Here is a 26,912-nt window from a genome sequence, read left to right as displayed (position 1 = left end):
ATCATCACAAGTGAATCTCAAGAAGTGTGCAGTCTAGTCCTGTTTTGTTGCCAAAATTTCAGTTGTTGTGACTCAAGGACAAGGAACTTGGACCAGTATGGGAAACTGTGGCTCCTTGCCCCTTATGGCTGATAAAAGCTAGCAAGGAGGTTTGGGTCAGGGAGCCTATAGAAAATGGTCCTTTTGTGTCTAAGAGAACTAGGAATCAGGGTTCATTGAATCCGCTTTGCTGGAGGCCCAGCTCCATCAGGCACCTCCTGGGAGCCTTTTTGGCTGAAGAGCAGGTACAAATGCTCAAAGTAAATAAAGTAAAGGCAGCAGTGGTAAGGACATGCCTTCTAAATCCATAAATTTAAATTAATATTGTCCATTTCCTGGGCAGGATTTTTGAGTGGGTGGTCACTAACTAGCTCCAGGCTTTCTTGGATGTAACTGATTTTTTTAGCTCCATTTCAATCAGAATTCAGCCCTGGTTTCGCCATGGAATCTGCCTTGGCTACCTCTGTGTTGTTGAGCATTTTTAGGAATTCATATTGTATTTTGTTTCTACATTTTCTGGCTTTTAGTGGATTTTATTTCTATCTCTTTAACTTGCTTTTAAACCTTTGTGTATAGCAACTAACAAATGTAATACATAACAACAACAATAATAATAATTAATAATAAGCAAGGAAAACAAAAGTTATTCAGAATAAAACGTAAATATGGGACTTTATTAGTGACCCAAAACAAGCAGAAGCAGAAACTTCGGCCATTGAAGATGTGAACAGTGCAAACCTATGCATATTTATTTATTTAGTAAGCTGTGTTCCATAGAGCTTACTCCCAGGTAAGTGTGCATAGGAAAGCAGCCTAAGTAGCTGTAGTGCATTGGCCCTCCTGCTTTGCCATACAGGAAGTGTCGGAGTCAGCTGCTGGGCACTGTGGTTTCCGCTTCAGTTCGGTGCTGCATGACCTTTTCTCTGCAAACCTTTTGTTATTAAGGTTCTTAGGAACAGGGGAATCTGCCTTATACCAAGTCAGACTATCGGATCCTCTAGCTAAGTGTTGTTTAGACTTACAGGCAGATTTATCTTGTATCTGTGTTTTAAACAATAATAACAATCCAATATGTTTTTGACTCGCTCTGTCCATTTTGATTTGTAATTTAGATTCCAAGCCACTCTGTATAAAATAAAGCTCTGTGCCTCTGGGTTCACTCTTCTAGGGAATTTAGTTATAACTTGCCCCCCTTTGGGCAGAATTAGATTTTTTTTTAAGGCACAGGAGCCCCCAGCCCCCCCCCTCCGCTGAGTGGATTAAACCTCCCAAATGGCAGACATAGGTCCAGGGGTGGTTATGGGGAAAATAAAAGGGATTCACTTTTCTCTGTAATCCATATTATGGAGGGCAACCCCTTCCTTCTTTAGGCCAACTAAAACTCCCAAATTCATATTCGTTTTATGTATTTGAGGGTAGGGGAGCGGTGGGTTGTCTCTTGTACTTTCCTACCTTAAAATAAGTAAGAGGTGACTGGTGTGTATTCTTGATTGTACATTTTTAAAAAGATTAGCAGCTTCAGATTGGTGTTTTTTTGGTGTTGGGAGAAGACATCCTACAAGAAACGTTACAAGATGAGGCTGCCCTTTATTTGGCCTGCTGGATTCTCTGATGTGTAGCAGGGAGACCTCATTATCTTGCTGTTGAGTAGTCTAGCATCACAGGTACTTCCCAGAGTCCAATTGGTGCATTCCATTGGAAATGGTATGTTGAGGAAATGTGGATCTCAACATCAAATACTTGAAACTGTGCTTCCCACAAATTTACTACAAATTGGGTTATTCAGGCCACATATGATATGGTCATGGATTTAATGAAACTGGAAGACATTCTATATTAATGTTTATATTATCCTCAACCTAAAAGACAGGGTAAATAAAATTTTAAAAGGCATTGGGGAAAACTGTACAGTGGTACCCCGCAAGACGAATGCCTTGCAAGACGGAAAACCCGCCAGACGAAAGGGTTTTCCGTTTTCCGATGCGCTTCGCAGGACGAATTTCCCTATGGGCTTGCTTCGCAAGATGAAAATGTCTTGTGAGTCTTGAGATTTTTTTTCGCTCCCCACCCCCTTTTTCTAAGACGCTAAACTGCTAATAGCCTTTTAGCAGCTAATCCGCTAATCCCTTAAGCCTTTAATAGCCGCTAAACCGCTAATAGCGCTAATCCGCTAAGCGGCTAATAGGGTTGCTTCGCAAGACAAAAAAACCGCTAGACGAAGAGACTCGCAGAACGAATTAATTTCGTCTTGCGAGGCACCACTGTATAGAGTTTATATTTACCAAAGTTAACAGGCACAAAGGGACTTGATTTTAACCATGTCAGACTGTTTCTCCACCTAACTCAGATGGCTTCAACTCTCTTTTAACTGGAGGTTCCAGGGATTTAACCTGGAAACTTCTACGTACAAAAAATTTACTTCCCACTGAACTGTGATTCCTCCCTTCCATAGTCTGTTAGAAAATAATATAAGATGAAAATAAGGTTATATATTCTTTTTGCTTGAAGATGGCAGCCCAAAGTGAAACAACTGATTGATCAGCTTGATGACAAATCAATTAAATGCACTGCTACAGCGTCAAAGACAACTGAACCAAAGGCGTTTAACTTGACAGTCCCTAATCCACGAGCTATTATGGTTCCTGAGCTAATTCCACAAGTAGAAAAAACGAAGCCTGTGAGTGCTGCTTTTTTACCAAAGAAAGTTTTTCTGATTTCTGATAATATCTGAACCCTAAATAAATTAACAGACTCTAAAAGGCAAACCTCAGTTGAAGAAAGCGCTACGTATTAGTTATTGAAGATGAGTCCTATAAAAATCTTGTTTTTCTGTAGGGCAGTATCACTGCCGCTCCCATCAGCCCCAGCAAGCGCACCACTGGGCCTTGCCAGAGCTACCTGCAGCTGCGGTGGGTTTCCCCATGGCAGACCCTATTGGGCCTCCCTGGGCCATATGTGTACAGGCCAGGTACCCCTGAAGTTGGGCGATACCCGACACCTATACTTTCTCATAATACTATAATTGGGACTGGAAGTAGATTCAGAAAAGAAAGTACACCAGATGTGCTGGTGACCACAGCTTTAAAAGAAGAATAAGCAAATCCATGAATGATCATGGAGCTCTCAATATCTACTTGTCACGATGACTACCGTATTTTTTGTCCCATAGGATGCACCTAGTTTTTTGGGGGGGAAATAAAAGAAATTCCCCCCCCTTTATTCCCCCCCCCCAAACCAGGTCGGGGAATCCAAACCAGGTTGGGGAACAGCGGGATAGTGGCGCTCCGCCTCCCCGCTGTCCCCCAAGCTTGTGGGGCTGCCCGATGTCTGCCCGAAGTGCGGGGCGCTCTGCTTCAGCGTTCCCTGCGCTCCATGCAGCAGGCTGCTATCTGCAGCCTAGGGAGCCCTGCGGGAACTCCCGCGGAGCTCCGTAGGCTGCGGGTGTCTTCCTGAAGCCCCGGGCGCTCTGCTTTCAGCGTGCCCCGCGCTCTGAGAAGCAGGCTGCTATTCGCAGCCTAGGGAGCCCTGCAGGAACTCCCGCGGGCTCCCCAGGCTTGCTGATAGCTTCCTGAAGCCTGGAGAGCGAGAGGGGTTGGTGCGCACCGACCCCTCTCAATCTCCAAGCCTCAGCGAAAGCCTGCATTCGCCCCATAGGACGCACACAGATTTCCCCTTCATTTTTGGAGGGGGAAAAGTGCATCCTATAGGGCGAAAAATATGGTATATGGAAACTGTAGATTCGAAGGCAATATGCCACTGAACAGGGTGGATAAAAATCAATGATTTTATATATATATATATATATATATATATATATATATATATATATATATATATAAATCATTGATTTTTATCCACCAATTGTAAAAACTACTCTGAAAAATTATTATTCCAAAAATGAAACCTTCATCTGGTTGTAAGTATTAAGATGATACCAGCAAGAATGAGTCTTTCTGTAAAAAAATGATTTAAATCCAGTCTTATTGACTAGTGATTTAAACCGTGGTTTAAATAAATTTGATTTAAATCAAATCCACCCTGCCACTAAATACTAGTTGTTGGCAAGCAATGGGAAAATGGTGCTTACTGCTCACACTTTGCTTGTGGGCTTCCCAGAAGCAATTGGTTAGGCAATGTCAAAATCCGGATGCTGGACTAGATATGCCTTTGGTTTAAATCAGCAGGGGTTTTCTTTAGTTCTAAAGCAAACTGTTGAAATATATGTTATTCAAATCCTTTCAGACCTCTTTATTACCTAGTACTTTCTAACTCTAAATTATTGTTTCTGTGTGCTTAGGTTCCTAAAAGTACTTATAAACCCCAAAAACTGAAGCAGCAGCTAGAAGGAATTAAACTGAAGAATCGTCGCAAAGCAGAGGCAAGTTCAGTATTATCTCTTTATAATCTATTTAGGGCTTGTCCGCACTGCTGCATGCCCCACCACTTTCCTTCAGGGGAAACTGAACGTCAAGCAGGTTTTCTGTGGATTGACATTTGCTCCAATTCAGCAGCAAAGAGCAGAAAAGAGTGGGGCAGTTGGAAAACCACTTGTGATTCGAGGACCCGACCCCCGCTTGGGAATAATAAAGACATGTGGACACAGTATATAAGGTTAATGGGCTAGAAAAGGACCCAACTTTTTTGATTACAGCATGTGAGAGGTATTGGCTTAGGCATTGGACCAACACTAAATTTTGACTCCACCCACTCGGAGAGGGGTGAGTCTGTCTAGGGTTAACCACCAGTAGGGGGAGCCTGTTGATGCAAACACAACTATAAGCTCTTCCCTGATGTCACCGGGGGTCGTGCCATGGCCTCCCGCCCCACAGGGCATCGGATAGGATCCACGACCGCCTGATTCTTTTAACGGAATACCTATAAGTGAAGGGGTAGGCGATGGCCACACCTTGCCCTTCCACACACCATCAACACATTCCAATGCCTAACCGCCAAATACCAAGAAAGTTGTGACGATTGCTACGAGGTAGGCGAAAAAAACCAAGAGGCCGGTGCCAATTTGTCAATTGGAAAAAACTCCTACCAGGCCCCCTAGGCAACCAGGGCGACCAACCATAGGTCCGTAGCAAGGTCAAGCGAGAAGCTGCGCCCTAAAGGGAGTGGTGGGTGGGTGACTCGAGGAAAATCGGAGCGCAATGGCGGGGAGAACTGGTGTGGCCGCATTTGAGCGGTTAAACTACGCCCCCGCACTGTCACCCTATTGGGTGCCCATCTAGGGGCGTGGCGCACCAGCAACGATGGCAGGGCAGGGGGCGGAACGCCACAAACTGTTAAACCTTTTCACCCCTAGCTTACTATTAATATCTTCCTTGATGTTTTTACAGAGCTGAACATCCACTTTAACTTCATCTTCTCTTTCTACACCCGCTGCGCCCCCAGTGCACAAAGTGGGGAAGGGTATCACGTTACTGAAATTATTGTGTCCCCTTTAGGAACTGCTGCTGGAAGCAAATGTTAACCAGTTCTCCTGTGCAGCCCCCAAACCTGGATGTCACTGTGGTGCTGTAAGTAAAATCAGCATGAATATACATATTCAGTAGTGTGGGAATGAATAATAAGTCTGCCTCTAGTATTGGGATGTTAGGACCAATCATTTTATTGAGATTTCCTTGTTGAGATCATAATATTGAACTGCAGTTTTCGTAAAAGGTAAAGGTAAAGGTACCCCTGCCCTTTTGGGCCAGTCGTGTCCGACTCTAGGGTTGTGCACCCATCTCACTTAAGAGGCCGGGGGCCAGCGCTGTCCGGAGACACTTCCGGGTCACGTGGCCAGCGTGACGAAGCTGCTCTGGCGAGCCAGCACCAGCGCAGCACATGGAAACGCCGTTTACCTTCCCGCTATAAGCAGTACCTATTTATCTACTTGCACTTAAGAGTGCTTTCGAACTGCTAGGTGGGCAGGAGCTGGGACCGAACGATGGGAGCTCACCCTGCCGTGGGGATTCGAACCGCCGACCATACAATCGGCAAGTCCTAGGCGCTGAGGTTTTACCCACAGCGCCACCCTCGTCCCTCAAAGTTTTGTATTGACTATTAAAACAACACAACTAGTATAGAAGAATGACATATAGTGTAATCCTTACTTGGATTGCAGCTATGAGCCAGTTAGTTCCTACTACACATCTCATTGGGGCCACAAGCTCACTAAGTGGCCTAGGCAAGACATTTCTACCCCAGCCTCAATCCCACCTTGGCCTGTAATAGTGGGAGGAAGGATATAACTCTGGACCACCTTATTGGGTTGTTGCAAACATTACATAAATAATGTAACCTATCACACATTCCCCATCCTGTCATAATCCTAAGTAAGCAAATTGAAGGCTTTCTGGGGCACTTTGCTTCTCCAACTAGGGTTTCTTTCTTGCCCTTCCTGATTTATCTGCTGCCACATTTTCAAGCCCCACAAATCTTGCTTTGACACAGCAGGCCTTTTGAGCCTTAACCTTTGAAGCCTTACTCGTTTTAGGATCCATATATTTATTGGACCTCGTTCTCATGTTTCAGTCTGCTGTAATGGTCACCCGGGGCTTTCTCGGGATGGCCCCTGTCATCCGAAGTGCAGTATGGTGCCAACTGAAAGGAGAGCCTTTTCTGCGAAATGCCCTCGCCAAGGAGGCCTACTGGGAGACCTCATTGCTATCATTTAGGCACCAGGCAAAAGCATTTGTTTCCCCAGGCTTACAAGAACTGCTGATGTTACCATTTTAAACTTATCACAGTGTCTATTAAACATTTGAGTGGGCTGCCAGTGCTTTAGTTCTTTTGAACTTGCTATATTAGTATAGTATACAGTGGTGCCCCGCAAGACGAATGCCTCGCAAGACGGAAAACCCGCTAGACGAAAGGGTTTTCCATTTTGGAGGTGCTTCGCAAAACGAATTTCCTATGGGCTTGCTTCGCAAGACGAAAATGTCTTGCGAGTTCCTGCGGGGTTTTTTTTCCTTCCCCCCCCCTTTTCCCCAAGCCGCTAAGCCGCTTAACAGCTGATCCGCTAAGCCGCTTATCAGCTGATCCGCTAAGCCCGCTAAGCCGCTAATAGCGCTAATCCGCTAAGCCGCTAATGGGCTTGCTTCGCAAGACGAAAAAAACCGCAAGACGAAGAGACTCGCGGAACGGATTCTTTTCGTCTTGCGAGGCACCACTGTAGTATTAGTAGCATCAGTGTTATTTTTCTTACTACTCTGTTAATTACCATCGGGACATAAATTTATGGAGAATGTGTGCAATAGAACTTACGTAAAATAAATAAATACTGACTTTTCGTGTTCAGAGGCAATATACCACTAAATGAAATAATTATTATATTTATATTATATAATATTTTTAGGGTATAATTCAGACTGTTCCGGAGACCTTTCAAGCTCAGAAGATCCAAGGGGAGGTGAGCATCTTGTTTGATTATGTTATCCTGATGTTCCAACCAGCAGGAAGTAAGAGGTAAAATTTCAGATTTGGTATAAAAGTTAATAGTTCTGCAGTTGAGAGGCACACCTCTCTTTAATAATTAAATATCTTAGTTAGGTAAGAATCCTGGTTTTAATGATATTTTCCTTGTCCATCATACCCTTAGCTCAGTGTAATACATGGGGGATACTGAAGTGTTCAGAATACAAATTAAGGTATTACGTTAACCATTTGAAGTCCTTAAAAGTTCTTTAGAATTTTATTGGCTGGTTTTATTGGCTGAATATCAGCTGTGGATTCAAACTTTCAGTACCATTTATTAAAGCTTTTCTAAACTGCCTTTATTATATTTAAATCATTCCAAGATTTGTTAATTGCTTTTGTAATTCTTTTTGTATTGCTTTTAGTAATTCTCTATTTATGTGCTAAATTTCCTGGCAGATTGACAACGTACCTGTGAAACTAAACACAACAGCGATCTTAAGAGAAGGTGTCCTTTACCAACGAAAAGTGGAGCAGGAGCTTAATAGGTACTTTTTACTCTTCTGTTTGTGCATATGCATTAACTGAAAGATGTCACAGAATCATAGAATTGTAGAGTTGGATGGTACCTCAAGGGTCATGTAGTCCACACCCCTGTAATTCTGGAATCTCAACATTGCATTAAAGTGAATTAATCAGTTGTTTGTAATATAATTATTTGCTTCTTTTCCAAACCTTCATGAAAGATTCCAGAAGCCAGCTCATCAGAAGCTTGTTACTTCTTCAGGTGATGACAAGGCCAGAGCCCTGCCTGAGGAGAAGACGTATTAAGAATATGCCATACAGTCCTCTACAGTCCAGCCCAAATTTGGGGTGGTGAAGGACTGTAATGCAGGCCTCTTAAACAGTGCTTTGCTGGTAATACATTACAAAACAAATCAATATTTCAAATCACTGTACCCCAAGATCACACTGCTGAAATACAATCATTTATTTTCCAAAACAAAATTAAATAGGTATACGCAGCCATGACTTGATAGAGGTTTATATAATTATCTGTGTAAAATTATAGAGATAATAGAAAGTTCTCTCTTTCATAGTACAGTATTACGAGTTCCAGACAAATGACATTGACTGACAGTATGTTTATTATTTTTTAATTCCTAACGCTGTGTTGTTTTTAATACTTGATTGGGAGCCACCCAGAGTGGCTGGGGAAACTCAGCCAGATGGGCGGGGTATAAATAAATAAATAAATAAATAATAATAATTATATACCGCTTTATATTTTTAATAAAAATCTCAAAGCGTTTTACAGCATATTAAATCAATAAATCAATAAAACATTAGCCGGGCGATGTTCCTCCGGCCTCATAAGGAGCCTCTTCGGTAGGGCTGGTGAGTGTAGGTTGAGGACAGGCAAAAGGAATGATTTCAAACAATACATGGAATTCACTAGTACAAGATTGGTGATGACCAGGAACCTAGACAGCTTTTTAAAAAGGGACATTTATGTTAGGGACATTTATGGAGGAAAGCTCTATCAAATATTTGTAGAATAGATACACGTACAGAAGTGGGATACCTGTGGACTAGCTACTGCAGGCAAAGAAGATGTGAAGGCAATTGTTCCTGCCCTAGGTAGGAGCCGACCACTGCTGAAAACTGAATGTTTCATTACATGAATGAAACAAAAACTAACTGAAGCAAAGACTTCATTATTGGGCAACAGAGACCTTGTAGCAATTACTGTATTTTTCGCTCCATAACACACACTTTTTTCTTCCTAAAAAGTGAGGGGAAATGTCTGTGCGGCTTATGGAGCAAATGCGTGGTCCGTGGAGCCGAATTGCCCAGGGGCAAATAGCAGATCATGCTTTTTTTTTTTTTTTTTTAGAGGGAAGTGGGTGTGGAAACAAAGCCACTAATAATCAGCAAGCGATCGGGGAGGGAGATAAGGGATGCTAGCAATAAAGGAGGCTGCCTGGGAGGGGGGAGGTAAAGACAGCAACCTTGCAAAGGGCGGAAACAGGAAGACTACATCAATGAGGAGAGAAATTAGAAGAAAAGGAGGAGCAAAAAACTGCTCCAGCTAAGGAAAAGACACTAAGGCAAACAAGAGGGGAGGGAGTGTTGAAAGGAAGTAGCTGATTGGTGGGATTGGGAGAGAGATAAGGGATGCTAGCGGAGGCTGCCTGGGAGAGGGGAGGTAAAAGCCCATGGATCCTCAGGATTTTTTCATTGGCTCACCCAAATTCTCCATCAGATCACATAGCATGTCCATGGCTATAGCCTGCACCAAAAAAACCACGCATCCACTGTTTCATGGGGCTGCAATGGTGCAAAAATGTGGTTACAAAGCAGAGATCCACATGGATCCTCAGGATCTTTCCATTGGGTCACCCCAAATTCACCATCAGATCACATAGCACGTCCATGGCTACAGCCTGCACGCAAAAAAATCATACATCCACTGTTTCGTTCAGAATATTTTTTCTTGTTTTCCTCCTCTAAAAACTATGGTCAGGTGCGTCTTATGGAGCGAAAAATACGGTACTATACATTTATGAATGGGATTTTTATTTTCACTACTCGTGAACTCTGAGGTAATGTTTTCAGTGAGTTCTTTACCATAGTCCCAAAATCTTCCCAAGGTAGCCACAGACCAGTTCAGGCACTCTGATTTTAAAAATAATTTTTTTGCCTCATTTAAACTCACTTATTATGTTGCTATGTAATGCCACGTTCACCTTGACAGCTCTACTCTGCTCAGTTCCTCAGAGTAGCCTGTTTTCTTTTCCTTACAGGATTGAACAGCTTTTACGAGGGGCTCGGGACCCGTCTGAGTTTCTGGATTGGCAAAAAGAAATGTACGAGAGAGATTTGAACCAAAAGCTGGCAGAAGCAGAATGTAAGAGGCTGCAAGGACAGCTAAGCCACGAGGAGGCCATTCTTGCACGTCAGAATCGCATTCTGGAAAACCATAGAAAAGCTGAGCAGAAGAGGGAAGAGGTACTTTATTAGGATACTGTTCATATTTTATCTCGCCACGACTCCTGTGTATGGGTATGCTCAGTGGCAAAATGAGGAAGAGGGTGTGCCGAAGAGGCAAAGTCTACATCGAGAGACAACATCGATTTCAAAAAGGAGTGGGAACCATCTATAAACTACCGTATTTTTTGCTCTATAAGACTCACTTTTTCCCTCCTAAAAAGTAAGGGGAAATGTGTGTGCGTCTTATGGAGCGAATGCAGGCTGCGCAGCTATCCCAGAAGCCAGAACAGCAAGAGGGATTGCTGCTTTCACTGCAATTTTTTTCTTGTTTTCCTCCTCCAAAAACTAGGTGTGTCTGGTGGTCTGGTGCGTCTTATAGAGCGAAAAATACGGTATCTAAAAAGACAGTATAAAAATTTGGACTCATTGTCAGGTTTTGACTAAACTTTCACAACTATATAATAGGTAAAACCAGCAAGGTACAGAATTTGTTTAATAAATCAATACGGAAATACGGGGGAAGCCAAAGAGGGGGGAGGGGAGAAATATGTTCAATTTAGATTTGTAGAAAATTTCTACACCATGTTTGACCAACTTCCTTTATCTGCCTTTTTAATGCTGATGTCAGTACTGTTTGAGAGGCAGTGGGTGGCATCACACAAGATTAGTTTTATAAGGAGTGCATCTGCCACCATGCCCAATCAATAAAGTGCGTATCAATAATCAATATCAATAAAGAGCATCATTTGCCACTCAGCGGCTGCTTTGTAGAACATGATGCAGTCTACAGCCTCAGAAACAATACCGGTATCAGAATTAAAGAAATGGACAAAGGAGATCCAAGAATGTCATAATAAAGTTGTTAGCCTTTAAGGTACAACAGTAATCTTTGCCGATTTTGCTGCAACAGTCTAACCCAGGTAATCTTCAGCCAGGTGTAGGAAAATGATTAAAATCAGGTTTGTTTCTTTATCTGTAGCTCTAACAATCTCAGGTTTTAGGGTTTTCATTCAGATTTGAAAGAGTAAAGAATGCTTAGCGTTTTAAGGTCAAGGAAGCTTGCTTGCTTATTTATTTATTTTAGAAATGCATGTCTTTTAGAAAAAATAAAGCAAGAAGCTTTCATTGTAATTAATTTATCTGGCTTCAATTTTGCTTGGAGTTTAGGAAGCGGAAATGAGCCAACAAATCGCAGAAAGGCGCATTCAAGAAAGGAAGGACAGGGAAAAAATGGTGCAGCAAGTGGTGGAAGGACGCAAAAATGTGAAGCAAGCACGAATGAAGCTCCAAAAACAGAAGCACCAAATAGGTACGAGTAGTGCCAGATCTGTGTGTCTTGTTAAAAGGTACATTTTCTTCTGAGTTGCTCAGCAAAGCATTGCTATGTATAGAGAGAGATTCAAGTGCTGTATTATAAATAGCTATTGAAAAGCTCCTCTTGAGAGATATACGAAATCCTGATAAATACGTGTGCACAGAATTGGAGAGCCAAGCGACATATTTGCTTTTGTTGAAGGATTCACCTAAAATATGCCTATTGTGTCTAGGCTGGCATGGGAAACATGATGGCTTGCTTGCCCTGATTCGCCAAGACCTTGTGACTTTCCAGATTAGTATAGCATCCTTTCTATAGTTTCCTTCCAGTGCTTTGTCCTTGCCCCCCATCAGGCAGCCATGTGCCTCCACCTTCCCTCATACTTCTAATACTGATTGATTGAATTTATATACTACCCTATACCTGGAGGTCTCAGGGCAGTTCACAAAAAAGGTCACAATATAACCCCCCCCCCCAAAAAAAAAAAACCCAGTCACATTTTAAAGGGTATAGGATGTTGATTAGGTCAGCCAAATGCCTGGTTAAAAAGGAACGTTTTTGCCTAGCGCCTAAAGGTGTATAATGAAGGTGCCGGGCGAACTTCCCTGGGGAGAGCATTCCACAGGTAGGGAGCCACTGCAGAGAAGGCCCCGTTCTTGTGTTGCCACCCTCCAGACCTCTCAAGGAGAAGGCACATGAAAAAGGGCCTCAGAAGATGATCTCAGGGTCCAGGTAGGTTCATATGGAAAGAGGCGTTCTCTTTGTTTCCCTTCCATTTTCTTGGATCCCTTGCTTCCCACAGCTATTTCTCTTTCCCCCTTGATGCGTGTGTCTCACACACATACAATTCTCTCCACTCCTCCTCTTCTCTGTCTTTTCCATGGCGCCTGCAAGCAAGGACGAGCACACTGAGCCTAAACAGGTGGCTGCCAACCAAGGCACTACAATATCTGTTTCTAGTGAAGCCATGCCTAAAACCATCTTCAGCGAGGCCCCTGCTCCTCAGCTGCCCACCCTGAATACCCCCAGGGGCTTATCCTGGATCTTAGCATGCATTGCCCAGCATTGGAAGAGTAAGTTCACCCTACCATAAAGGTAAAGGTACCCCTGCCCGTACGGGCCAGTCTTGACAGACTCTAGGGTTGTGTGCCCATCTCACTTAAGAGGCCGGGGGCCAGCGCTGTCCGGAGACACTTCCGGGTCACATGGCCAGCATGACATCGCTGCTCTGGCGAGCCAGAGCTGCACATGGAAACGCCGTTTACCTTCCCGCTAGTAAGCGGTCCCTATTTATCTACTTGCACCCGGGAGTGCTTTCGAACTGCTAGGTTGGCAGGCGCTGGGACCGAACAACGGGAGCGCACCCCGCCGCGGGGATTTGAACCGCCGACCTTTCGATTGGCAAGCCCTAGGCACTGAGGCTTTTAACCACCCTACCATGGACGTTCCCAAATGATTCATCCCTTGGCTGCAAGATGCATAGTTGTGGGGAGAGCAAAGGAGACATCCTCATCCGCTCCCAGCCACAGCTTGGACCAGATTCCATGTATCTGAAAGCAGAAGGCATCAGGGTTTTGAGCCGCCGAGACCACATAACACCGGTCTTGAAAGACCTACATTGGCTCCCAGTACGTTTCCGAGCACAATTCAAAGTGTTGACCTTTAAAGCCCTAAACGGCCTTGGTCCAGTGTACCTGAAGGAGCGTCTCCACCCCCATCGTTCTGCCTGGACGCTGAGGTCCAGCGCTGAGGGCCTTCTGGCAGTTCCCTCATTGCGAGAAGCAAAGCTACAGGGAACCAGGCAAAGGGCCTTCTCGGTAGTGGCGCCCGCCCTGTGGAACACCCTCCCACCAGATGTCAAAGCGATAAACAACTACCTGACATTCAGAAGACATCTGAAGGCAGCCCTGTTCAGGGAAGTTTTTAATGTGTGACATTTTAGTGTATTTTTGGTCTCTGTGGAAGCTGCCCAGAGTGGCTGGGGAAACCCAGCCAGATGGGCGGGGTACAAATAATAAATTATTATTATTATTATTATTATTATTATTATTATTATTATAGCCCACTACTCACGTTGTTCTGTGTTTACCCCTGCCTCCACATTTGGTGCAGTGTTCATTTTCTCTAGAGCATAGCTCTTCAACCACAGGGCCAGGCAGCTGTTGCTGCCATGCTGGACTCCAGCCAAGACTGACCAGACCAAAGGGACGCTATTTGAATTTCTCTGCTGCCGTAGAGCCTCTTTCAATTAGATGCCTGCTTCTTGCCTTTAGTGAGAGAGCTCTCTTTTGAGCAGGCGCAGTCTTTTTCTCCCTTCTTCTTTTGCTTTCTATGCTCCTTCTGTAGCTTTCTAGATTTCTCCTGGAATGGAAGTATGCTGGAGACTAAAATGCAGACGTTGTGGACATTTCCATTCCACCTTAAGGAACAGGCATGCTTGCAACTCTCCGAAGCTAGCAAAGCCAAACAGGATCTGTTGTCTTGATACACCTGTATAGGACATTGCACAGTAACCCTGACGTCCTTAAACAGTTGCATCAACCATTCACAATCCATAAGTGAAAATGACAGTGCATTGAGCTCAGCTTCACAAGAACTTAGGTTAACTGTGGTTTGCCTCTTGCACAGCCAGTCAAACAGACACTGGTTGTAGACGTAGCTCTTCCCGGATGTACTTGTGCCATCTTTGGTGTCACTGCCAAAACTTGCATCTGCAAAGATTTCAAGACCTCCAGGCTCCTGACCAGTGAATCTGAGTCTGTATGTAGTGCATAGTACCTTTGAGATAACATGCTTGAGAGCTTTCCAATCTTTAACAGTAGGATTGTTAGCACAGCTGCAGTGTGTAGTCTGTTTGCCATCATGGCAGCAGCTGGGGACCCAGGAAGAAATGGTAGGAGTCTGGCGGCTGCAGGAGTCAGGAGGTGGGAGTTGGAGGGAGCAGGGATGCCATATCATCCTCACGCTGCTCCCTGCAACCTGAGACAGGGCTGGGGTAGGGGGAAAGGTTCTTGGTGGGCAGAGGGGGATCCATTCACAGGTCTCTGTACAGTTGCCAAGTTCCTAAGGCCTCAGGTGCCTCAGCTACCATTTCCCTATTCTCTGCTTCACATATTCCCTCCTCAGTTTCAGGGTCTTTGCTCAGTCCATTTGCCCAGCTGCACAATAGCATGCTGCTCCTTAGCTCCTGTTCTGCTGAGCTGCAAAGGAAGAATGTTGTGCAGAGCTCTCTCTCTCTCTGTTGGGGTAAAAATGCAGCATCCGCAACTAACATTACCAAAGTTTGGGATTTTGATCAGTAAAAAGATTACCTGGAATGGGCAAGCGAAGCTGTCACCTGCCTGCTGCCATTTGGAACCACCTGAGAGCAAGGCGTCTCAGCAATGGTGACCTTCCAAACCAAACAGCTTAGCGCTAGGAAATGAGCCGCGAGTTAGCCTTTCTAATATCACTCTTCACTGGAATGAAATCTGGAAGAGCAAAGATGCCCAGGTGTCCCATGGAAATTGTGAGTGAGACTTCTTCTTTTTTTAAAAAAAAAAAGCTTTCGTTTTGCAGTAGTGCTAAGGTAACAGCATATATATTGCTCCATGAATTGTCATTTTAGGATTAATAACGTGCATTATAAATCAAACATGGAAGTGGTTCCCATGTTGCAGGTGGAGAGTCAGAGGGAGTCTGTTCTGTGCCACTTGCACATCGCTTCTCTAGGGCTTAAAAAGTACAGTATCATCTCTGACCACCAGAGGCCCACACGGGATGCAGAAAGTTAGTGGTTTTCCTTCTGCTAATCACGAAACCTCCTTCAGTACAGTACATTACAGCACAGTAGGCTTCCCTTCCCTTCTCTAAGAAGTCGATTTCTAGCTTTAAAGAGGCTTTTCTGACTGTCATTTCCAGGAAGCTGCAGCGTAAAATGGATATAAGCACAGAAAGAGATCTAGTCTTATCTTCCTCCTCCGCCTTTCCAAAGACGCCCCTCCCCATATCACTGTAGCAGAGGGAACGGGAAGAAAAAGTTAAAACATCAACAACAACCCTGTGCAACGTGCCTTCAGGCTGAACTCCCAGTTGTTCACTCTTCTGAGGCATCTGGATATGATTTTCCCAATCCATTTTCCTTGTCTAAAGGGCTTCACCCTCCTAGGATCCAGAGTTGCCAGAAATCAGTCATACCTCCCAGACAAGCCTTTCACCTCTCTCTCCAGGCAAAACAACCCCCAGTTTTAGTGACATCTGAGGGAGGGGGAGCACCTTCAACACATCTATTCTTAGTTTATCCCATAAAATTTATACAGTGGACCCTCGGGTTATGTACCTCTCTGGATACGTAATCTTTGGGTTGTGAAAGCGGCAAACCCGAAAGTATTTTCCCGGGTTTTGCCGCTCGCACATGCGCAGAAGCGCTCTGCGTGCATGCACAGAAGCGGTGCCTCTGGTTACGGATATTTCAGGGTGCACACAGACTCCCAGAACAAATTAAATCCGCATCCAGAGGGTCCACTGTATAATGCTTGATTGTATGTATAAATAAAAAAATAATCAATCTCCAAGTGTTTTACAAAATGTAGAGAGGTCACATATTTGCTAGGGTCTATCTCTAATTTGCAGGTAATAAATAAATAAAAAGTTGGATCTCTGTGACTCAGCAGATCCTTCCGTTGTCAGACAAATAATGCACAACGTTCTGTCTCCTCAGTGAAGAAGAGCCCTGCACACAGCATTTCTGTAGCTCCAGTAAGTCCCGTCATGTGGATGCCTCAGCCAGCCTAGGAATGAAATACTGATGCACTTACATTGAATGGGGCTTCTGGGCTGGCAGAGTGAGCCATCCCTTCTCCCACTTCTAGTTGCACTCTTCATGCCTCGGTCTCATGAGTTTCCCCCCTTAAAAAAATATTGAATATTTTCTTGTGTAATAAAAAAGCATATCCACTTTCAATTCATAGAGTCGTTTTCACAGTTTACAAGCGGTAGGAGACACCGTTGTCATAGACATTACACAGTTGGGGGAAAAGATAGGAGAGAGATGGGGTGTGTGGTGCTATTTTGTTCTAGTGCATAATGTTTGTGCAGTGGTTTTGTGTCGGTGTCAGCCGAGAAGGTCCTTTGTTTATATATTTATTTTTGTTGGCAGTGCGAGAGATTAGAGGATGCAGAGCTTGGTTGGTTGAGTTCAGGTGGTTGCTGTGGGGTTTGTTTGTATGCGGGATGGGGTGTAGGGTCAGATTAGCCATATCAGTTTGTATTCTGTTGGCGGGGATATGTCATTGCTTTGTTGTGCTGCATATGTGATAAAGGGGAGCCACACCGGGGTGAAGACATATGCCTCAGTCTCAGGAGTTGAAGGGGAGGAAGCCACTGTAGGGCTTGGTCTTTCTGTGGATTTTTCTTTCTTTCTCTGTCATCCTTCTTCTGAATCCGACTTAGTCAGAGCTTTGCCACATACAAAAACCTGGGTAAAGTTAAAGGACCCCTGGACGGTTAAGTCCAGTCAAAGGCGACTATGGGGTTGCAGCACTCATCTCACTTTCAGGCCGTGGGAGCCGGTGTTTGTCCACAGACAGCTTTCCGGGTCATGTGGCCAGCAGGACTAAACCGCTTCTGGTGCAACGGAACACCATGATGGAAACCAGGGCGCATGGAAATGCCGTTTACCTTCCCGCCGCAGTGGTATCTATTCATCTACTTGCACTGGCGTGCTTTAGAACTGCTAGGTTGGCAGGAGCTGGGACAGAGCAACGGGAGCTCACCCCGTCGCGGGGATTCGAACCGCCAATCTTCTGATCGGCAAGCCCAAGAGGCTCAGTGGTTTAGACCACAACTGGAGGGAAAGTGGAAGAAGGATGCTAAATTAATCTGCAAAATCACATGGCCGCTGCCCAGGTGAATCAGGACAAATAACTCATCGTGTGGGTGCTTTGCTGTGTGAGCTCAGAAGGCTCATTCATGGTAAGCGAGTCAATGGACCATTTCCTGTGCAAAGCATGCACCTCCTATGTCACTTTCAGAGTTTACAGGATATAATACAGCACTAGCTTTGAGACAATGAATAATTGAGTCTTCAAGATAGTGAGCTACTGAGGGATTTTTGAAAGCCAGAATCCCCTGAATTGTCCAGCTATATTTTGCTTGAAAATTGGAGGTAGGGGCCTCAAAATGGGTTCGGAAGCCTTGTTGGGTCCAGAGATTCCCATAACACTTAAAGGTCTCACGGGGCCAGCCCAAATACTTTTTGCAAATTTTGATAATTGTGTCATTAGAAAACTTCAGAAGCTAGAGGTCTCTGGATAAGCAAGGGTAGAGAGGAATATATCCCTGTAAGTCTACACTGATAGAATCAATAAGCACAGACTCCTAAACACCAGAGAAAAGGGTAGATTTTGATATGATTGCCTGAAAGATCACCATGTGTTCTGTTTACTGAGAACCCCAAATCCAATTCAAATTCCGGTCTTGACAGAATTGGACAGCATCCCAACTTACATTACTAATCCCCTCTACTTAACCTTATGCACTGCTATGGAGACTGCACATCTTTTCTACCATTTTACAGCTCAGGAAGTTGCTGAAGAAAGTCAGGAAATCCTACTTCAGAGTTTGAAAGAAGAAGAAGAGAGATTCAAGAAAAGATATGAACTGATTCAGCAAATAAGAGCGATAGAGTATCTGCCTTTAATGAAGCAAAAATTTGTTGACTTAACCCAGGTGAGTTCATTAAGACAGATTACAAAAGTGCCTGTGTGCATTTATTTGTTACTTTCCTATCCAAGGATCTCAGTCCAGCACCTGATTTTACAGCTCCTTTGTGAGATAGATTAGGATGAACGAGAGTGGCCTTCTTGGAAATCTCCAGCCATAGGTTGCTAGAGCTTGACTGCATTAGAGCAACTTCTGGTCAATGCAATAACTAGCCATTTCTGTACCCAGTCATAGCTCTCCCTTCCAACTCAAACCTCAAATAATTTTCTAATGAAGTCAGAGTTGTGTGTCAATTAATGTGCAGGCGACTCCCCACTTACAGGGGGATTACATTCCGGGCCGCTGTGTGCATAAGCAAAATGTGTGTAAGGGGGATCCTTGTCAGAGCAGGGAACTGGGGAAATTTCTTTTCTTCTGCAACAAAACATTCAGAGCTGTTCACAACCCTCCATAACCAAAAGCAACCCATACTCTTACCTGTGCCTCCAGAGCACCAGAAACAGCAGGGAACAGCACGCCCCATTTTGGTGCATTACAGGTTCCTTGCCCAACAGTGTGGTAGCAGTGAGAGCTTCCACATGCCATATTGAAACCCATACATTATTTTTTTAAAGCCTTTTTTGGGCTCCTGGAAGGGGTTTCTCACAAGCCACGAGGACTTTCCAGCTCTCTCCTGCCATTTCTAGGTTTGAATTGAAATCAATTGGTTGATTCATTGATTGATTTTCTGGCGCGAGTTGATCATGCATAATTGGGGGGACGCTTGTATAATAAAAAAAGATAGAATTTGCCGGTTTCTCTTCTCTCTAGACTCCTAACCATGGTGTTCTTGGCGAGATGTCCATAGTAGAACTGCAGGAACGCTTAGCCTTACTGAAACAAGCTCAGAAGAAGGCCGAAGAGGAGAAGAGGGATCAGATAATCCAAGAAAAATATTTGAAGGAACAGCTTCTTTTGGACAAACTTGAGCAGATCTCCATGTTCAGAGACCAATTTGGAAGAGCAGCTGCGCTGAGGTTGGTTTCAAGAACTGTAGCATTTATAATACATAATTGTGGATTATGTATTTACAGAAACAAAACAAATAATTGCTCTTCAATTTAATAGATAGGAAATAGCTGTATTCTGAGACGGATTTCAGAAGTTTAATTAATACTGCTTTTTAGTAATATTCACAAGTTGAGGGGTCCAGCAGCTAACATGAGTAAATTTTGACATTTAATAGTAAATCTGAATTCTTTGTGCTCTCACTCGATGACCAGAATCACCATTTCAGAGGTAAAGGACCTTGCATGTGGGGGAAATGTCAAAAACAAGTCTCAGGAGTAGATTATTCTGTCATTCACCCTTTCAGAACAAGAACCACTAAATGCCTTCAAAACAAAACACAAAAGCCAGGGTGTGTCCTTACAGGGTGGACTGAAATGGATGTTTTGGGTAATTTTAAAAATTTCATTCTATAATGTATATAAATCAGAGAGAACAATTATAACAGATGCCAATTAACAGATGAAAACAAAACCATTGACTAGGCACGTAGAATAAGTACCGTATTTTTCGCCCCATAGGACGCACTTTTTCCCCTCCAAAAATGAAGGGGAAATGTGCGTGCGTCCTATGGGGCGAATGCAGGCTTTCGCTGAAGCCGGGAGAGCGAGAGGCATCGGTGCGCACCGACCCCTCTCGCTCTCCAGGCTTCAGGAAGCTATACGCCAGCCTTGCAAGCCCTGTGGGAGTTCCCATGGGCTCACAAGGCTTGCGGGCAGCAGCCTGCCGCCCGAAGCACGGGGAGCCCTCCGGAGGACTCCCCGTGCTTCGGGCGCGTGTCCGCAAGCCTTGCGCGCCCGACGGGAGGTCCCGCCGAGTGCGCGAGGCTTGGGGCGGCAGCCTCCCGCCCGAAGCACGGGGAGCCCTCCGAAGGACTCCCCGTGCTTCGGGCGCCTGTCTGCAAGCCTTGCGCGCCCGACGGGAGGTCCCGCCGAGCGCGCGAGGCTTGGGGCGGCAGCCTCCCGCCCGAAGCACGGGGAGCCCTCCGAAGGACTCCCCGTGCTTCGGGCGCCTGTCTGCAAGCCTTGCGCGCCCGACGGGAGGTCCCGCCGAGCGCGCGAGGCTTGGGGCGGCAGCCTCCCGCCCGAAGCACGGGGAGCCCTCCAGAGGGCTCCCCTTGCTTCGGGCGCCTGTCTGCAAGCCTTGCGCGCCCGACGGGAGGTCCCGCCGAGTGCGCGAGGCTTGGGGCGGCAGCCTCCCGCCCGAAGCACGGGGAGCCCTCCGAAGGACTCCCCGTGCTTCGGGCGCCTGTCTGCAAGCCTTGCGCGCCCGACGGGAGGTCCCGCCGAGCGCTCAAGGCTTGGGGCGGCAGCCTCCCGCCCGAAGCACGGGGAGCCCTCCGAAGGACTCCCCGTGCTTCGGGTGCCTGTCTGCAAGCCTTGCGCGCCCGATGGGAGGTCCCGCCGAGCGCGCGAGGCTTGGGGCGGCAGCCTCCCGCCCGAAGCACGGGGAGCCCTCCGAAGGACTCCCCGTGCTTCGGGCGCCTGTCTGCAAGCCTTGCGCGCCCGACGGGAGGTCCCGCCGAGCGCGCGAGGCTTGGGGCGGCAGCCTCCCGCCCGAAGCACGGGGAGCCCTCCGAAGGACTCCCCGTGCTCCGGGCGCCTGTCTGCAAGCCTTGCGCGCCCGACGGGAGGTCCCGCCGAGCGCGCGAGGCTTGGGGCGGCAGCCTCCCGCCCGAAGCACGGGGAGCCCTCCAGAGGGCTCCCCGTGCTTCGGGCGCCTGTCTGCAAGCCTTGCGCGCCCGACGGGAGGTCCCGCCGAGCGCGCGAGGCTTGGGGCGGCAGCCTCCCGCCCGAAGCACGGGGAGCCCTCCGAAGGACTCCCCGTGCTTCGGGCGCCTGTCTGCAAGCCTTGCGCGCCCGACGGGAGGTCCCGCCGAGCGCGCGAGGCTTGGGGCGGCAGCCTCCCGCCCGAAGCACGGGGAGCCCTCCGAAGGACTCCCCGTGCTCCGGGCGCCTGTCTGCAAGCCTTGCGCGCCCGACGGGAGGTCCCGCCGAGCGCGCGAGGCTTGGGGCGGCAGCCTCCCGCCCGAAGCACGGGGAGCCCTCCGAAGGACTCCCCGTGCTTCGGGCGCCTGTCTGCAAGCCTTGCGCGCCCGACGGGAGGTCCCGCCGAGCGCGCGAGGCTTGGGGCGGCAGCCTCCCGCCCGAAGCACGGGGAGCCCTCCGAAGGACTCCCCGTGCTTCGGGTGCCTGTCTGCAAGCCTTGTGCGCCCGACGGGAGGTCCCGCCGAGCGCGCGAGGCTTGGGGCGGCAGCCTCCCGCCCGAAGCACGGGGAGCCCTCCGAAGGACTCCCCGTGCTTCGGGCGCCTGTCTGCAAGCCTTGCGCGCCCGACGGGAGGTCCCGCCGAGCGCGCGAGGCTTGGGGCGGCAGCCTCCCGCCCGAAGCACGGGGAGCCCTCCGAAGGACTCCCCGTGCTTCGGGCGCCTGTCTGCAAGCCTTGCGCGCCCGACGGGAGGTCCCGCCGAGCGCTCAAGGCTTGGGGCGGCAGCCTCCCGCCCGAAGCACGGGGAGCCCTCCGAAGGACTCCCCGTGCTTCGGGCGCCTGTCTGCAAGCCTTGCGCGCCCGACGGGAGGTCCCGCCGAGCGCGCGAGGCTTGGGGCGGCAGCCTCCCGCCCGAAGCACGGGGAGCCCTCTGAAGGACTCCCCGTGCTTCGGGCGCCTGTCTGCAAGCCTTGCGCGCCCGACGGGAGGTCCCGCCGAGCGCGCGAGGCTTGGGGCGGCAGTCTCCCGCCCGAAGCACGGGGAGCCCTCCAGAGGGCTCCCCTTGCTTCTGGCGGGTGTCCGCAAGGCTTGGGGCGGCAGCCACAGCTGAGGGGGGGGAAATAAATTTTTTTTATTCATTTCCCCCCCCAAAAAACGAGGTGCGTCCTATGGGCCGGTGCGCCCTATAGGACGAAAAATACGGTAGTTACCGTATTTTTTGCTCCATAGGGCGCACCGGACCATAGGGCGCACCTAGTTTTGGGAGGAGGAAAACAAGAAAAAAATGTTCTGAATCCCAGAAGCCAGAACAGCAAGAGGGATCTGGCTTCTGGGATACCATGTGGCTGTTCTGGCTTCTGGGATAACCGCACCAAGCCTCTTCAGGGCAGCGGGATGAAGGCTCCCCCTGTCCAAAGAGGCTGCGCACGGCTAAGGCAGAAGCCAGGACAGTCCCTTCTGTTCCTCCTCCGGCTTCGCATGATAGGCGCGTCACTGAACTCGCGCTGCGCTCCAAAGGCTTCGGGTTCCTTTCATATCATACCCCTCAGCAGTCCCGAATTGAGCAGGACATCCTGGAATTACAGAAGCCATTCCGGGTTCTGATTGGATCCCGGAATGCCTTGCAGGAATCAGCTGGCTCGCACGAATGCCAGACCAAAAGACGCTTGGGTTTTTCCGTCTTGCACTCTTTCACAAATCACCTGGCTCCTGCAAAAGCTCAGGACCAAAAAACAAGCATCTTTGATTTTGGTCGGTGGGATTTTTTGAAGAGTGTGACATATGAGTTAAGTAGCAATGTCCAAGCCATTAAAGCAAAAATAAAAGTTGTCTTCATATAAAGAAATAATATTAGTGCTGTTTTATTGTCAAGTATAGTTCCAAATTTGCCATGCTTGTGATGATGGTTGTCTTAAAATGATGCTTCTACTGTATATGTAATGAAGGAATGACAAACCATATAACAAGTGTCTGGAGGCTCTAGTCGTTGTCAAAATATGCATAATTTTCTCCATCATAGCTATATACCATCGTGAATGGTACTGTGTCCAATGTAAGATTTGGGGCTGTTTTCCATTGAGTTGCAATTAATATGTGAGCTGCCAGGATCATACATGAGGCCAGTTCTCAATTTTATTTATCTACCTTTGTATCATGAAAAATATTCCATAACTGTAATTTTGGACAATAGTTTATTTAGTAATATTTATCATTTCTGCCAAAATTAAATTCCAGAAATCTTGTACCAATGTGCATTGTCACCAGAAACGATAAGCACCAAATTTATTGCAGCTCCCCCAAGAATGAGGTGAGAAGAAAACATATTGGGCATTTGCAAAGTAATGCGATACCATGTGTGTAGTAATTTCAAGGAGTTTCCCCGAAGGAAACTAGAAACAGATTTTAAGGGTTGTGATTCCCAAATTTTATTCTAACTTTTGGGGAGAATTTGTGTGCCAATATCCTCTTCCTAAATTGCGTTAAGCAACACAGAGTGCAGCTTAGAAATTAATCCTTTTTGCTCTCTACCCATTGTGTTCAATAATTTTAAAAATTGTGTTAAGGGTCTCAGAGCTTGTTTCTTAATTGTTATTTCATGATTGAACTATGAGTTTGATTAAAATAAGTTCGCATTAAGGTTTGACAGAGCTAATTTTATCTGGTTGGTTAATAGGTATAGGTTGATTAACGGTATAGAAAAATCACAATGTGTGTAAAATCTTTGGATTCCCATTGTTCAAATCACTTATTTCTCCCCTGCTAGAGAAAATGGGTGATCTGATACTGTGATTAATGGGAAAATAACAGCATTTGTTCTTACTTTTTTCTTATTTGCTCTGCAGGCTGGAGGAAAAGAAAACCAAGCCTCCGCTTCGCGAACGCATTTTGAAAGATCAACAAGTTTTGGAGCTGAAACAAAAGATTATGGAAAAATCTATGGAGCGTAAAATGCAAGCTGAGAAAATGCAGACTGCATCCCTAAAGTACGACGAAGGGTCAGTCACATCTTGGAGGCCAAAGAAAGTAAGAAATTTCTTGTTCTTGTGTAAATCACTGTCCACACATAGCATGGAAATAAGTTCTTTGCAGCTGGAACTAGGCACAGTATTCCAAGTGTGGTGACACCATAGGTTTGTATAAAGGCATTGCAATCTTCAGTTTCACTGTCAGTCACTTTCCTAATGATACCTACCATGAAATTTGCATTGCACAGCTGCCACACTCTGGATCATGTTCACTGAGCTGTTCACCGGGCTCCCATATCTTGTCTGGTTAGTCACTACCAATTCGTACCCCATTAATGTACAGTGGTACCTTGGTTCTCAAATGCCTTGGTTCTCAAACAACTTGGAACCCAAACACTGCAAACCCGGAAGTAAGTGTTCCAGTTTGCGGACTTTTTTCAGAAGTCGAACTTGGTCCATTTTGAGTTCCACACTTCCGTTTTAAGTGTTACGCTGAGACCCGTCTGTTTTTGCTATTTATTTTGCGTTTTTGTGGCTCTCTTTTTTGCGTGACTGTGTGGAACCCCGTTTAGCTACGGATTGATTGTGTGACTGCAGTACATTGTTTATTGCTTTCATTTTATGGAGCAATGGTCTCGTTTAGATAGTAAAATTCATGTTAAATTGCTGTTTTAGGGGTTGTTTTTAGAAGTGTGGAACGGATTAATCTGTTTTGCATTACTTTCTATAGGAAAGTGCACCTTGATTTTGGAACGCTTTGGTTTTGGAGTGGACTTCTGGAACGGATTAAGTTTGAGAACCAAAGTACCACTGTATATTTAAAGTTAATATTCCTGTCCCCCCCCCCCCAAAAAAAAATTTATCACTTTTTATTTGCTTATGCTAAACTCTTATTTGCCACTTTACTTTTTACCACCTAGAACAATTTGGTGCCTGCAGCAAACTTGCTCCCCTTACTGCTGATCCCTAACTTCAGATAGTTTGTGAACAAGCTGGAAAGTACCATTCCCAGTGCAGGTCATCACTGGCAGGTCCCACATCCATTGTGAGAATTGTCTCTGCTTCCTGCCTTTACTGATCCGTAAGATGACCTGCCCCATGACTGCTAAGCTTACTCAGGAGTCTGGTGAGGAACCTTTTGAAGATTTGTTAGGAGCTATTTGAAAGACGGCAGAAATGCCGCTTTCTTTTCACTTACAGACTTACTGGAGAACTCTTCAAGGTTTGTTAGATTAGGACATAACTTGGTGGAAGCCATGCTGATGATTCTTCAGAAATACTTGTTCTTCTGTATGCTTGGTAATTTTATCTTTAATAATATTTTCCAGAACAGATGTTAAACTAACTGGCTTGTAAGGGTAAAGGTAAAGGGACCCCTGACCATTAGGTCCAGTCGTGGCCGACTCTGGGGTTGCGGCGCTCATCTCGCTTTATTGGCCGAGGGAGCCGGCGTACAGCTTCTGGGTCATGTGGCCAGCAGGACTAAGCTGCTTCTGGCGAACCAGAGCAGCGCACAGAAACGCCGTTTACCTTCCTGCTGGAGCGGTACCTATTTATCTACTTGCACTTTGACGTGCTTTCGAACTGCTAGGCTGGCAGGAGCAGGGACCGAGCAACGGGAGCTCACTCCATCACAGGGATTCGAATCGCCGACCTTCTGATCGGCAAGTCCTAGGCTCTGTGGTTTAACCCACAGCTCCACCTGCATCCCATGGCCTGTAAGGTTAGCAATTTCTTATTTTGAGTTCTTTAAGAAAGCTCAAGTGGTTACCATCTGGGTATGGATATTTGTTAGATTTTGTCGGTGCAGCTTAGAACTTCATGTCTTGCCACCACTATTTGCCTGAGTTTTTCAGACCCTTTTCCTGAGCAGTCTGCTCTAATACTGCAGTGAAGACAGAAGCAAATAATTCAGTTTCTCTGCAGTCTCCCTTTCCTCCTTAGCGCACCTCTAACTCCCTTGCTATCCAATGATCCAACTATCCTCCAGCCACTTTCCTGCTTCCAATGTTTAAAGAATTGTTTTGGCGATCTTTTCCCCTCAAAGAATCATTCCTGCCTCTGATAGCTTTCGTGACTCTGTTCATCAACTCTGCTAGCAACCTCTTGGACTTGCCAGTACCTTTCCTGATCTGCAGAAGCTTCTGTTAATTGTAATTTTGAATAACCACCAAACGTTCTGGAGATTTGACTCTCTTGACTTTCCCCTTTCAACTTGCTTTTTCCCAGTCTCCTCGTTTTTGAGAAGCCTCCTCTTTTGAAGTCAAATAGGACCGTGTGATTTTTGATTTTCGCAATTGTTCAGTTATGTTGAATTTGTTAGCACTGTGGTCATTCTTGCCAGTTGGTTCCACAGCTCTTCGTTCTTGTGCCAGGTTTTGGGTGCCCCTTAAGATTAAGTTCAGGGCCTTCATCTCCCCTCTCATCAGCTCCATAAGCAACTCTTGTAAGGCACTGCGATTTACTGTATTTTTTGCTCTAGAAGACTTTTTCCCTCCTAAAAAGTAAGGGGAAATGTGTGTGTGTCTTATGGAGCGAATGCAGGCTGCGCAGCTATACCAGAAGCCAGAACAGCAAGAGGGATCGCTGCTTTCGCTGCACAGCGATCCCTCTTGTTGTTCTGGCTTCTGAGATTCAGAATATTTTTTTTCTTGTTTTCCTCCTCCAAAAACTAGGTGCGTCTTATGGTCTGGTGCGTCTTATAGAGCAAAAAATACGGTATATTTAGAAATGTTACCT

The 26,912-nt window shown here is 46.3% G+C and overlaps 1 protein-coding gene across 1 annotated transcript in view; it reads left to right on the top strand.

The window, feature by feature from the left end:
• CFAP99 (cilia and flagella associated protein 99) overlaps window positions 1-26,912 on the top strand; it is a 40,605-nt gene that overhangs the window by 8,382 nt on the left and 5,311 nt on the right. The window contains exons 6-15 of the mRNA XM_083440782.1: window positions 2,548-2,716; window positions 4,337-4,417; window positions 5,490-5,561; window positions 7,385-7,438; window positions 7,903-7,991; window positions 10,251-10,455; window positions 11,605-11,746; window positions 18,309-18,460; window positions 19,265-19,470; window positions 24,051-24,231. Coding sequence (XP_083296908.1) covers window positions 2,548-2,716; window positions 4,337-4,417; window positions 5,490-5,561; window positions 7,385-7,438; window positions 7,903-7,991; window positions 10,251-10,455; window positions 11,605-11,746; window positions 18,309-18,460; window positions 19,265-19,470; window positions 24,051-24,231 — 1,351 coding nt within the window. The remainder of the gene's footprint in view (window positions 1-2,547; window positions 2,717-4,336; window positions 4,418-5,489; window positions 5,562-7,384; window positions 7,439-7,902; window positions 7,992-10,250; window positions 10,456-11,604; window positions 11,747-18,308; window positions 18,461-19,264; window positions 19,471-24,050; window positions 24,232-26,912) is intronic.

This window comes from Podarcis tiliguerta (assembly GCF_965153285.1).
Source record: "Podarcis tiliguerta genome assembly, chromosome: 5".
NCBI classification, from domain to species: Eukaryota; Metazoa; Chordata; class Lepidosauria; order Squamata; family Lacertidae; genus Podarcis; species Podarcis tiliguerta.
Note: the sequence above shows the minus strand (reverse complement) of the source record. Positions and strands in the feature narration are given on the sequence as shown.